Consider the following 13,494-nt stretch of genomic DNA (forward strand, 5'->3'; position numbering starts at 1 on the left):
ATGTAGTAGCAATTTTTTCTTTTTAATGTTTATTTATTTCTGAGACAGCGAGAGAAAGAACAGGAGTAGGGGAGGGGCAGAGAGAGAGGGAGACACAGAATCAGAAGCAGGCTCCCAGGCTCTGAGCTGTCAGCACAGAGCCTGACACGGGGTTCGAACTCACAAACTGTGAGATCATGACCTGAGCCAAACTCGGTCGCTCAACCGACGGAGACACCTAGGCGCCCCCAAAGCAGTTTTTGAAGTACTTCAATACTGAAGTGCTAATGAATATTGTAAAATATTTTATAAAGGTAAGAACTACAAATGCTAAAATTATGTTTAAGCCAGATAATCATGAAGCATGTAAGTTTACTATTGAAGAAAAGTAGCGTACCTCTTGAGGCCCAAATGTATTCTTAAACCCAGGGACTCAATAAAAGATTAAAAAATGATTTGGTCATTTATTTTATTCTCCTACAGAACTGCTCCCAACAGTATGTGATTTAATTTTAATTCACCCATTTTAAAATATCCTTGGTAATAACAAATTCCAATTGCTTTGCTTGGAAGCCTATTAGCAGACTAGTTGGTATTGATATAATACTGCAGTTAATTGTACCTTCTAGATTTGGGAAACCAAGCTGCTCCGCAGCAATTCTATAAACCTAATTAGATAATGCAAAGTTAATTTTTTTTTCCTCAAGTTTCAGCGTACTAGTTCTTATAGTCGGTGACCTGAATCAGGTCTCCCTGTTGGCATGTTTAAATGCTTCTCGGGAGTAACGCTTTAAAATGCTACCAAGCCCAGAAGGGAATTTATAATGGAGCAGAAATGAGAACATTTCTCATTTTGAAATATTCAGGATTCTTAGCAAATGAGGCAACTGAAAGCTAGTCCTTCCCTCTCCAAAGCAGCCTTAAGCCCTGGGTAACCGCAGCACACGTTACTGAACTGAAATTGCACTGCTTTCGGGATCACAGGACTGAACTAGAATTAAACAGTAGACCTCACTGTAAAAAACAAATGTTACCTGAAGTGCTGAGCAGGGAATTTGCTATTTGTTTTTTCCCTTTAGTTATACATCAGGCAAATTAACGTATGAACAACTAAAAACCACTTAATATTCCATGGATAAAGTTTCTTTTCCAACTTTAAATATTAAAATGCTGTTCTGGGGGCGCCTGGGTGGCTCAGTCGGTTAAACGTCCGACTTCAGCTCAGGTCACGATCTCACGGTCCGTGAGTTCGAGCCCCGCGTGGGGCTCTGGGCTGATGGCTCAGAGCCTGATGCCTGCTTCCGATTCTGTCTCCCTCTCTCTCTGCCCCTCCCCCGTTTATGCTCTCTGTCTCAAAAATAAATAAAACGTTAAAAAAAAAAAATTTTAAATGCTGTTCTGGTCACAGCTGTTTAGAAGTTACTGGATTCCAGACCAGAAAGGTGCAAAAAATGCCTGCTATGAATTACGATCATTTTAATATAATGTGTACAGAAGTATATATTACCACAACCACATGATTATGCTTTAGCTTAAAATATATATGTACAGATGCGTCGAAGTACACACACGGTGCAGGAGGGGTGTAGAGAGGCACCTAATTAAGGCAGAGCAGATATAATCCAAAATGTCTCAAGTTCCTCTTTGATAGTTAAGGTCTCAAAAAAAAAAAAAAAAAAGACAAAAAACAAAAACAAAAACAAAACCTTTTTCCCTTCTTTTTGTGTTTTTCCTCTAGTGAAGGTGATAATTCATGAGACACTCGAACTTGTTTTCCTTCTGAACCAGTTTTCCTGGGTCGTCGTATAAGAGGCCACTGCAGCCCCTCCCTAGACCCCAGGACTACGTACAGGTTAGTTTAGCAGGCAGGTGAAGGAGCTTCCACGGCCACTTACGGCATCCTCAACTGTGATCAATTCTCACCCAAATGTTGCGATATTTGAAATTGCTGATGGTCCTGTCCTTAAGTTATCTTTGCCCAATGTTTTCTACAGGGCAATATTCTCTAAATCATTCTAGTTCAGCCTATGCCTCCTTTCATCCCTCCCTCTCCCAGGACCTGAAGGAAGGCATGTTCCAGGTTTCTTTTTTCCTACCCATGTTTTTCTCCTCTAGCCGTGCATATGCCCTTCATTTACCGATCCAGTCCTCAGGCTTCAGCCGTATTCCTACCACTGATCTGCATACTTTGCATCCAGTCCTGATCCTATTCTGAGCTCCGTCTACCTGGTAGACACCGCCTACAAAATATGACATGCCCCTCCCCCCTAAAAATACTACATGCCCAAACCAAACCAAAGTTTTGTGTTACAGCCTCCAAATCGACACAGCCTCTAGACCAGCACTTCTCAAAATATGATCCCTGGACCAGCAATGGCGGAACTAGATACAAATGCAGATTCTCTGCCCTACCTCAGGCCTATTGATTCTGGGCAGGAGGCAAATACTTTAACACACCCTATAGGTGAGGTGAGGCCTACTGAAATTTGAAAAACCCTGCTTTAGACAGTTCTATTCCTTAAAGGCATCAGCATCCTCCCCTTCTAGGTCCATCCAAAGGTTCCTCCTCCCACCAGCTAAGTCTACTTTTATAATCTCTCTCCTTAGATTCACTGTCTTATTCCCTCTCCTATCTTAGGCTTCATCATGTCCTATGAAACATTTCTCTCCTCACTGAAATTCAGCCTTTACTGTTTCCAGATTATTCCCCAAAGCCCAGCTCTGGCCATTCACAGTATTTAGTCTTCCAGGGTTCAGATTCTGTTGGTCTTTCTAGGGTTCTCTCTCCCATTCTTCCACACCCGAATCTCATCTTCCAGTCACACACTCCCCAGGATTTGCTTCAATCTTTCATGCCTTTGTACATACCATTCCTCTGGCCTCACACACTTGTCCCTCCAACATGCCCTTTCTAAGGGTCTGACTGCATCCAGTCTTACGGACTAGATGCGGCCTTCTCTGTGATCCCACAGAACCCAGTGGACTTAGCTAATACAGTTCTTGCCTCACCACTGCAACCTATTGCCCAAAAAGTCATTACTCGTTTTGTTAATCTAGGACCACACAGTGAGTGAGAGGGCCATACAATTTATCACTCAATCCAAGGCCCTGCTTACATCTGCAAGCTTATCAAGTACTGTACTCCCTTTAAACTCACCATGCCAACCTCAGGGGCTTTGCACTTCCTGTTCCGTCTGCCTAGGACATTCTTCCCTCAGAATTACATTAGAGACTTATTCTTTGGGCCTCTGCTCAGCCACTGCCTCCTGACCTTCCCTGCATGATCCCCATGCCCCTTTCTCCTTCATGTTATCCTGTATTGTCTTCAGTGTTTCTATTTGAAATTACCTCCCTACTGTCTTTATGTCCCCTTTTCAATGTAGTACACTTTAAGTGAGTCTAGTTTGTTAAAATCTGCGGTGTTTGGTCAGAGAGCATCACTCTGAGGTCCAAAAATGGGAGATTGAATCTGGCTCTACCACTTACTAAGGAAGTGACCTCAGGCAAAGAGCTCACCTCTCTAACTCAGTGGTCTCCTCCATAAAGTGATGATGACATCAGACTTGCATTAGAGGGCTGTTGTTACAATTAAACAACATAATACAGGTAGAATGCTTACCTGGCACAAAGGATTCAAGGTATGTTATCTATTATCCCTGCTATTATTACTTGCTGCTCAATGATATCTTCAATGCCTCGAGCAATAGATGGTACTTAGTAGACAAGCAATAAATATTTGAAATATTTGAGAGTTGGTAAGTAAATGGATGTCACCACCCCCTCAACTCCAAGCTTCCAAAAAGCTCCTCTAAGTGCTGAATTAATGACACCCCAACCCTGTTCCTTGGCCTACCTTCAAAATGTGGCCCGAACTTACTTTCCCAATCTTACCTTCCATCGCTTTTCTCCAATAAAAACCAGACTTTTCTTCTGGTCTCGCCATTTTCTTTCAGTATACAATGTTCTTCCCTGCGTCTCTCCCCCAAATCCCACCGCCACCCAGGTCTAGCCCAACGCCATGCTCCTGCTTCTTGCCTCTGAACACCGGCCTCCCACAACCGTGCGAGAACTTCCTTTTTATGACTGTTACATATTCACACAGATGATCTCACTTATGAGAAGAGCTCTGAGTCTGTGTCCTTTTGTCATTTCTCCATCTCCACTGCCCAGCCCAGTGCCTTGTGGAAAGCCCTCAACACGTTATTTTGAGCAAATGGATGCTTGGAAGTTGGGAGCCTCTGTAAAAAGGCTTATAGATTAGCCAGCCTTATATATCAAAAGAAAACTGCAATTATTACACCTACTGTGTGGTTATCGGGTCAAGACCTGAGGAGCATCTTTATTAGGTCAATACATTTTACCCTCTCCACTGTACCGTATAGCATCTCTAATGTCTAGAGCCATGGATGGCATTTAGGAAACAATAAATACGTGACATCTCCTAGGGGCGCCTGGGCGGCTCAGTCGGTTAAGCCTCCAACTTCAGCTCAGGTCATGATCTCACAGTTGGTGGGTTCGGGCCCCGCGTCGGGCTCTGTGCTGACAGCTCAGAGCCTGGAGCCTACTACAAGTTCTGTGTCTCCCTCTCTGTCCCTCTCCCTCTCATGCTCTGTCTCTCAATAAATAAATAAATGCTAAAAAAAAAAAATAAAAAAATATATATATCCTAATTCTTAAAGGATTCTGTCCACATCGTTAATACGTATTTCACCCTCTTGCCCATCCCCCTCTTCCACCATACAAAATCCAACTATAAAATCATTCCTTCCATAGACTCAAGCTATGTCCTTTTTATCCTAGAAACTCTAAATTCTTAATTTAACCACTTCTCTCCTTCTGCCAGATTGTACATTCATTCTTCAGGGATGAAAAGTCAGAATTCAAAACACGAACAAAGACAATGATCTAGGTGGAAGTCAAGTAATCACAATCATTTTCCTCCATTCAAGAGCCACTCAAATCTTGCTGTTCTAACTCGAGTTAGAATTTACAAATATTCTGTTTACAAATGGTCCGAGCTCAGAATTCTGATTTTTCACGTTGCATTATTTTCTTTCTCCTTCTGTCTCCAATTTGCGATTGCTGATCTAACACAGCTTATATTAAAACCAAATCATAGCCTACAGCTTATCTCCCATTCCATGCAGCCAGTCTCAGTCACAAAATAGTTATCCAAATTCAACTGCTATTTAACAGTTTTCATTCTTCCCTTTCTAATAATTGTGCACTCCCTGGATGACTATTCTCCACCTTCTCCACCTACTGATCTGGCTATTAACAAAACATATTCTGTGACAACCCTCTTAGTGTTTCCTTATATTGCTACTGGATTAAGGAAGAAAGGAAAGAAACCAGGCTGTGAGAGTACTGCACCTTTTTCTTTAACTAGAATGAGATCCCTTTACAGCAGAGACTTTTATTTGAGGTATTCTTGGTATTCTCCAATGGGGTCTTCCTGGAAGGGAGGTGAAGATTGTGGTAGTTAACAGGATTGATGCCTGACCTTTGACCACTGGGTGGGCAACACTTCCACAAAATCCACAGATTTAGAATTCTTAGGAATTTGTGCATTTCTAGGATGCCCAGACCTAAAGGGGGAGACATAAATGAATGCTTCAGCACCTTGGTAGATGGGGGAGATACTCATGGAATGAGCTACCCCAAGAAACATAAATCCTGCCTTCAAGGGTCTCGTCAGTGGTTCGCAGGGATATGTGCATGCTTCTGATTCTCCACACAGAAGAAAGCACATGTACATAAAAGTCTGCATTAATTTCAGGAGATCTATAAACCTCAGATTTCTTGGTCTTGGCAATGTGGGAGTTTTCATTGCACGTGTGGAGGCAGGACAGCAAAACAGAACGAAAACCAATTCTGAGGCATTTCCACTGGGGAAGTGAGACAACAGTGACCACTTAAGACGCTACACTTCTCCTAAGTGATAGCTCCATTCCTAATAACATAAATGGAGCTTTCATTTGGAATAAAATCTTAAGGTCAAGGGCACTCTTTCAGGTTGCAACAAATCACCATGGAGATAAAGGGTCAGGTAAGGTAGAACTTGACTGTGACTGGGTAATCAATTCAGTCACTCCTCCTCATTCAAGCAATACTCCTTTCAAAGGGTCTTAGCTTGCTTATCACCAAAACCTCTCAGCCCAGGGATGATTCCTGAATTAGCCCCACTATGCAGTACATAGAATCATCAGTACACCTGCAGCTTCTCATCAGCACCGAATTTGCTATAACCAAACCACTGAAGATCTCTCAATATTTCCATTACAAACCTTTACTCTCAGAGGCTTAGGATTCAACGTGAAACACTCCCGGCTAAAACCTGGGATATGGGGTCTGGAGATACTATAATTTAATTAAAGGAATGCTCTGCACTTTGCAAGTACTAAACAGATGGCCTTAATAAATGCTGACCTGAAACTATCCAGAAGACAAAGCCTAAAAAAAGCAAGCCTTCCCATCACCATAAAATATAACAAAAATGTAGGAGTGCTTGTCCTCAGAACTTTCAGTGTAGCAAGTAATCCATCATCCTAAACCTCCTGACACCTTCTCCTCCCCTCCCACAACCAATCACCTAGTCCTGACACCTTTGCATCTTTAATAGTTCTTGAATCAATTCTCCACTTCCACTGTCACCCGGCCAAGCCAAGCAATATCATGTCCCACCTGAACTATTATAACCTCCAACAGGACTCCTACTATCTGCTTTGGCTGTAAATCAATTCCTACTTCCTGCAGGCAGCCAAAATGATCTTTCCAAAACACAAATCTGATCACATCTCCCCTACTTAAAAATCCTTCAATCGCTTCCTGTGGCTCTAAAGGCCTAATCTTTAGCATGTCTACAAGACCCATACTACCTTTGCATCCTCACTCCACCTCTCCCTCTTAGTCTCTGTGTTCTAATGATATTGGTCTTCTTCCAGTCCCTCAGTTCACCATACTTTCTCCTACCTCAGGATCTTTGCACATACTTCTCCCTCTCAGGAATGCCCTCCTCGCACATCAGATCAACAACTATCTGTTCAAATCTTCAGACTTCAACTCAAAAGTCATTTCTTCAGGTAAGACTTTTATGATCAAGTTCCTGTTTTCTTCTCCCCTATGGCTTTTCTTCACAGCATGTAGTATTAATTTTTATTTGCAGATTTGTGTAGTCTTATTAATGTGTTTTTTATTTCCCCACAAAGCTGTAAAATCTAGGAGCTTGGGGTAAGGCATATTTCCTCAACAACTAGCATTACTACATAGTAGGCACTCAAAAATGTTAAATAAATCAAGTCAAACACAACAGAGTACAATTTGAACAGTAAGATTACCTTTCACGTCACTCGCCTCAGAGAAACGGCAAAAGGCCTAGAGATAGGAAGGAAATAAGAAATGTGTTTCTCCAGGCACATGGGTGGCTCAGTCGGTGGAGAGACTGATGTCAGCTCAGGTCATGATCTCACCATCCGTGAGTTTGCGCCCTGCGTCGGGCTCTGTGCCGACAGCTCAGAGCCTGGAGCAGAGCCTGGAGCCTGCTTCACATTCTGTGTCTCTCTCTCTGCACCTCTCGCCCACTCACAGTCTCTCAAAAGTAAATAAACAGTAAAACATATATATATATTAAAAAAACAAAACAAAACAAAAAGAAATGGGTCTCTCATCCTGCATGGGTAATATGTTTTGCAATAATGACCTCATCCGCTGGACAGATATAAAGAAGTAGTCCAGGTTGAAAAAGAAAAGAAAAAAAAAGAAAAAAGACCAGGTTGCTACAGACTTTGTTGCTTAGAACATTGAAAGTACAAGACAAAAAGTGGCACAGGGTGGAGCCATGAGAACAAGCTTGCCAGAGTAGAGGCAGAACCTTTATTTGGTAGATTGCTCTAGCCTATTTCAAGCCATTTACAGGGATTTATAGGGATCCAAAAAGCCCACATGTGGATCAGCATTAAAGGAGAGGCAGGTGTCTCACAGTGGGTGGAGATGTCTGCAATCATAATCAAAGGAAAAGAAACAGAAGGGGGAAGGGAGGGAGTCAAAATCTGAGTACTTGTCAGAATCTTCCCCAAAAGCAACGTTCTTCTAGAGCTAGATCTCAGAAGTTCTTAGGACAGTTCTTAGTAAAAGGAGGCAAAAGTCCCTTGTTTATGCTCTTAATGATTTATAAGCTATGCCTTAAATTGCTTAGTTAACGTTTGTCTGTAAAATTAATAAAATGGTTTGGCTTTCCTGATACGTGATCATTCTTTTCAACGTTAATTACATTTAAAAGTCTTAATAAGCTAGCTTCGGTCTTTGACAAATGATAGAAATTACGATGGACCCAATGACAAACTATCGAGTAAGTTGGACCAAAAATCAGGTATCACCACCTGCTACTGAGCGATTAGCATCGTGGCTGGGCACTTATTATCTATCCACTATAATAAGGTATTTCAAAAGAGATAGGCTTTGGTACAGATCCTCCACCGCCCCTTTAAAAGACTTGTCATTTGAACTGCAAGACATTCTGAATATGGCAAGTTTTGTCAAACTGTCCTCAGTTTCTCTCCCAGAAAATGGGGCTTTAGCCTTTCCAGCTCTCTGGAAAAAAAGGCCATTTGATGACTTAAATTACTCTCCATTGCAATATTGTTATCTTTTATCATTTTGAAAGCAAAATCAAAGAGAGGTCACCATCGGTCCATGAGATCCGAGAGGCTTGAAACCATAAAGACAATGAAGAGGGAAACTTGGTACTTTGCATTATCATTAACTTAGATGGTACAGATAGGAATCCACTCTAGATACCATAAAGAGATTCCACAGCAGTGAAGTCTAAAAAATACTAAAACTTAAAAGGGTAGATCTAATTGCATCATATAGGGTGAAACTGATACGGAAATCTCTTCCTAGCATTCTTATTCTTGAAAGTGAGCCTTCTCTCCCAACTTTCTGATGCTGTTAGTGCTAAGTTAATAAAGGAGATCACACAGACGCAAGTAGGTACTATTTACTACAAAGCACAACTCCTCCCAAGGCCCTTGGGCCGCTTCAGTGGCCCTGAACTCTTCACTTCACGCCCTGTCTCACCCCGCCAAGGGCAGCTGGCCCAGGGGGCTCTCCGGGCTCCGGGATGAGGAAGGGGAGGGGTGCGACGGGTTCTCTCCTGGGAGCGGATCAGGCCGGGGGCCGAGGCCGGTACGCAGCCAACCAGCCGGGTCGGCGAAGCCGCAGTCGCCGCGGCCCCTTCCCGGCGCGGCTCGCGGTAACTAACGTTCCGAGGTGCCTGACTAAACCCTCAAAAGCAAGGGAGTGTCAAAGCTAACACTCGCGCCTTGGGCGGCAGACAAATGCGTCCCAGCGGAGAAGCCGGGAGCTTCGCGCCGCGGCGCCCCTCGGCGTCGGGCTGGGCGAGCAGGCAGCCAACGCCAAGCGGCGGGGCGCCGGCACAAGTTAGTTTTCCGGCCCGAGCAGCCCTGCCACCGCCCGGGAAGAGGAACCGGCCCCACGTCCCGCGGACAGAGCCGCCGGGAGCGAGCGAGCGGGAGGGCGACGCCGCTCGGGAAGAAGGGACTTCCCCCGCGCGGCGTGGACCGCGGTGGAGGGGCCCCCGAGCCGGAGGGGACGCCCCTCAGCCACCCGGGGCCAACCGTCCCTCCCCTCGCCGGGGAAGCTAGAGGAAGGGCCGGTCCAGGGCGAGGCCTCCGCCGCACATCGCACCCCGTCTCTCCGCGACCGGAGTTGGGAGGGGGAGGCGGCGCTCTCCGTACGAGCCGGAGGCGGGGCGCCATCTCCCTCCCACTCCCGGCAGGCAGGCGGGCCGGGGGAGCCCGGGGCTGCGAGCATCCCGGACGGGCGGTGGCGGGAGGGAAGACTACACCGAGGGGCCTGGTCCCGAACGGCGGTGATGGTAGCGGCAGCATCTCGCCTCCTTCGGGCCTGCACGCGCCACAGGCCGCAGCCTGGACCAACCCGGCGTCCCCCGGCCGCGACCGCGGCGGTCCCCGCACTGAGGAGTCTGGGGTCGGGGGTCGGGCGGCCGCGGCCCCCGCTCACCTCCCGCTCCGCCCCGCAGTCCCGGCGTGGAGCGCGGCCGCGGCCAGCGGAGCCCCGGGGCGGGGAAGCGCGGGAGGAAGGGGCGGCGAGGGGGCGGGCCGGCGGCTGGTAGCGGGGGACCCGGTGCGCGGGGCTCGGCGCCCCAGATCGGCCCGCGCTGCGCCAGCACCACCTGCGGAGCTGCAGCGCAACGCCGCGCCCCGACCCTGCCGCCCCTGCTCCCGCCACGCGCGCGCGCAAACAAAACAAGTTGCAGGTCGCCGCCGCCGGAGGGGGCGGGCGGGTCACTCACCCTCATCCTGCTCAGCGGGCTTGGGTCGTCCGGCCGCGGGGACAGGGAAGACCAGAGGACTACTAGCCCCAGGAAGCTTCCCACCACCAGTAAACTGCGTAAGATGAACCCAATCTTCAGCCTCATCTTCCTCCGCCTGCGAGAGACACAGAGCCCGGCGCAGCCGCCGCCACAGCTCTCCCCTCCCTCCTTCCCCCTCCTCCGGCTCTCCACCTCCTCCCTCCCCCACCCCTACCGCTTCGGCTGCCGCCCTCTCCGCTGCCTGCCCTTTCCAGCTCCAGATCCGGAACTCCCCTTGGCTCTACCTTCCCCCGGGCTCTTCCCTCCGCCCCCTCCCCGCGGCTCGCCGGCTCGGACCCCGCTCCGCCGCCGGCGCTCCCCCCGCCTCCCTCCGGCGGCCTCCGCAGAGCTCCAACCGACCCTTGTGCCTCGCTCCTCGCTCTTCGAAGCTTGCTTTCTGTGTACCTACCCCCTTCCCGGTCCGCAGTCCCCTTCTTCTCTCACCACTGTGCCCAAGAACCCCCTTCACAATTCCCTGTTACCCTAGAACTAACTTACACTTTCCCCAGGTCTGGTCCTTAGCCTTTGCCCCACTGCTCAGCTCTTAAAGCTTCCAGATTCCCAAACTTTTGGTTTAATTATGGGCCATAACTCTGTCCTTACCACCAGTGCCCTCCAGGATCCCACCCCGCCGCCACCCACCCCTCTACGCCCAGAGGACAGGGAGCCGCTCTCGGCTGCCCCTCCTTTTCTTACACCCACTACCCGGAGACCCCAGCCGCAAGGCTTGCAGGAAGCAAACCAGGAAGTCAGGGCTACCGCTGCCGCAGCAGCAGCTCCACGTGGCTGATTTATTGCTGGGAGGGTTTTTTCTTATTGATTGTTCTTGCTTTTTCACACGACTCCTTAAGGAGGTGGATTTGTAACCGAAAGGCCCAAGTGGGATGTGCAAATATCACTGGACTGGAGGGACTCACTTGGAAAGCCAATATTTCACTTTGTCTTGAGCTAATTGGAAGAAAGCCAATCTCGTGCTAATATCAACCTGGTTCCTGGGCTGTTTGTATTCTGAGGCAGAGGATTTGGGGTTTTTTAAACAATGCTCTACCCTCGTTGCCTCCCTCAGACCTGATTTTTGCCACTTGATGGAGGTTCCTTGATTTCTGTTTTTCAACCCCTCTTCCTAAATTATACAGGAAAGGATATTGACAAATGTTTAGCAAAATGCTTCACGCTGAGGGAATAATTCTGTGCCCACATCTTCCAATAAAGATGCCAATCACTTTATTGCTAAGTGTATGTGATTACATTATCAGTGTGCTGTATCTTAAACTGCCTTATTTAAGTTGAGCAGAATGTTTAATATTTTATCCTAATATTTAGGATGGTAAAAGTTGATCCTTTTCCCTAATGTTGACTCATATCAGAAGGACTTTAAGAAAAGCAAAACCTGGTTATTTAAATTTTTTAAATGAAGTAGAGAATTTGAATCATCCAGATAAAGATTTGTAACAAACTAACTTCATGTGCTTCGGTAATTTGGGTTACACTACCTAGTGTATTGGGGAATTTCGTGGATGCCATAATTTCGGAATTGCCACAAAATATCTGAAGTGATATCCTTGTGAACAAAATGGGGAAATGTAGAATGGGTTACAACAGAGTTAGGTATATTCTTGTCTGGCTGAATCATTGTACACAATTGGAGTATAAGCCTAATATACAGACCACCTGGAAGAGGCAGATCAAGTGTTGACCACATATCCCCATCTGACTCAGCATTTTTATTAACCACTTAAGTTAAAAACCAGTTGCTTTTAATGTAACATGAGGGAGATTTTGCTGAAGACTTTTTTTTTTTTTTTTTTTTTTTTTTTTGGTGAAAAAGACCTGGATATTTAATTGATTAAGTATGAACCTGTTGGGTAATATAAAAAGCTAACGCCCGCTGCTGGGTCAATTCAGGTCAATGTTGCAACCCAGAAATTGCCTGTTAATAAGGACTCAGGTGATTCTGATCCAGATAAGCTGTGCATCACCTTTGGAGAAACAGTGAAAGAAAGAGGTGCTTGGGGAAAGATTTATGTAGGTTTGAATAGGATCAATTGTGGACCCAACTCGAGCTACTCAGAAGGGAGGAGGGGCTCCTTTTGCAAAGTGGACAGTTCCCTAGACAGAGACTGGGCTTAGAACAGGTGACCTTCAAGGGATCTCATTCTGATCACATGAGAGAATAATTCCATTTGAAATCGGCAGCTGTAGTCCACCAGCAGTAGTTAAACCTTTCATTTGTGCTCTCATTTTCACAGTCCAAGGAGACAGTTTATTATTATTACCAAACTAGGAAGTTTCATTTTTACTATTATGAGCATAGCTTGGCAGATAGGCAAACTGAAAGTGGTACTTATTACTCACTAAAGTAAAGGGAATAATTCTTGGGTCAAAACAGCATTCAGAGAAGACCCTGCAATCCCCCGTTACTTTTGCACCTAGAGAACTTAAAATTTCTGTGAAAGGACGTAAAGTTAGAAATCGACAAGTGGATATATAGTAAAAGCCCATGTTTCTCTGAGCCCTAGCAATGTTTAAAAGAAACTAAAAGTATACCTTAAAATATATGCGCACTGGGGTGTCTGGATGGCTCAGTCGGTTAAGTGTCCAACTTTTGATTTCAGCTCAGGTCACCATCTCATGGTTCTCGTGAAGTTGAGCCCTGCATCAGGCTCTGTGCGCTGACAGTGTAGAGCCTGCTTGGGATTCAGTCTCCCACCCTGTCTCTCTGCCCCTCTCCCGCTCTCTTTCTCAAAAATAAATAAATGTGTGTGTGTGTGTGTGTGTATATATATATATATATATGTACACACATATACACCCACCACAACATTTGCTGGGAGGTAGCCTCTGTAGAGTTGACACAATCTGTTTAGAACATGAGCTGCATTCATGGGGCGCCTGGGTGGCTCAGTCGGGTAAGTGTCCAACTCTTGGTTTTGGTTCAGGTCATGATCTCACGGTTTCGTGAGTTTTAAGCTCCACATCGGGCTGTGCGCTGACTGACGGTGCGGAGCCCGCTTGGGATTCTCTCTCCCTATCTCTCTGCCCCTCCCCTACTCATGCTGTCTCTGTCTCTCTCAAAATAAATAAATAAAAAAAAAAAGAAAATGATCTACATTCAAAGC

The 13,494-nt window shown here is 46.2% G+C and overlaps 1 protein-coding gene across 2 annotated transcripts in view; it reads right to left on the reverse strand.

Moving 5' to 3' along the window:
* The window catches only part of GALNT7 (polypeptide N-acetylgalactosaminyltransferase 7), a 149,500-nt gene extending 138,982 nt beyond the window's left edge, over positions 1 to 10,518 (reverse strand). For both annotated transcript variants that reach the window (XM_086703858.1, XM_086703859.1), the window contains exon 1: positions 10,316 to 10,518. In XM_086703858.1, the coding sequence (XP_086559984.1) occupies positions 10,316 to 10,441 (126 nt within the window). In that variant the 5' untranslated portion in view covers positions 10,442 to 10,518. The remainder of the gene's footprint in view (positions 1 to 10,315) is intronic.
* Between the last annotated feature and the right edge of the window lie 2,976 nt (positions 10,519 to 13,494).

Source organism: Puma concolor, chromosome B1 (assembly GCF_028749965.1).
Source record: "Puma concolor isolate L17-30 chromosome B1, mPumCon1.1.hap2, whole genome shotgun sequence".
NCBI classification, from domain to species: Eukaryota; Metazoa; Chordata; class Mammalia; order Carnivora; family Felidae; genus Puma; species Puma concolor.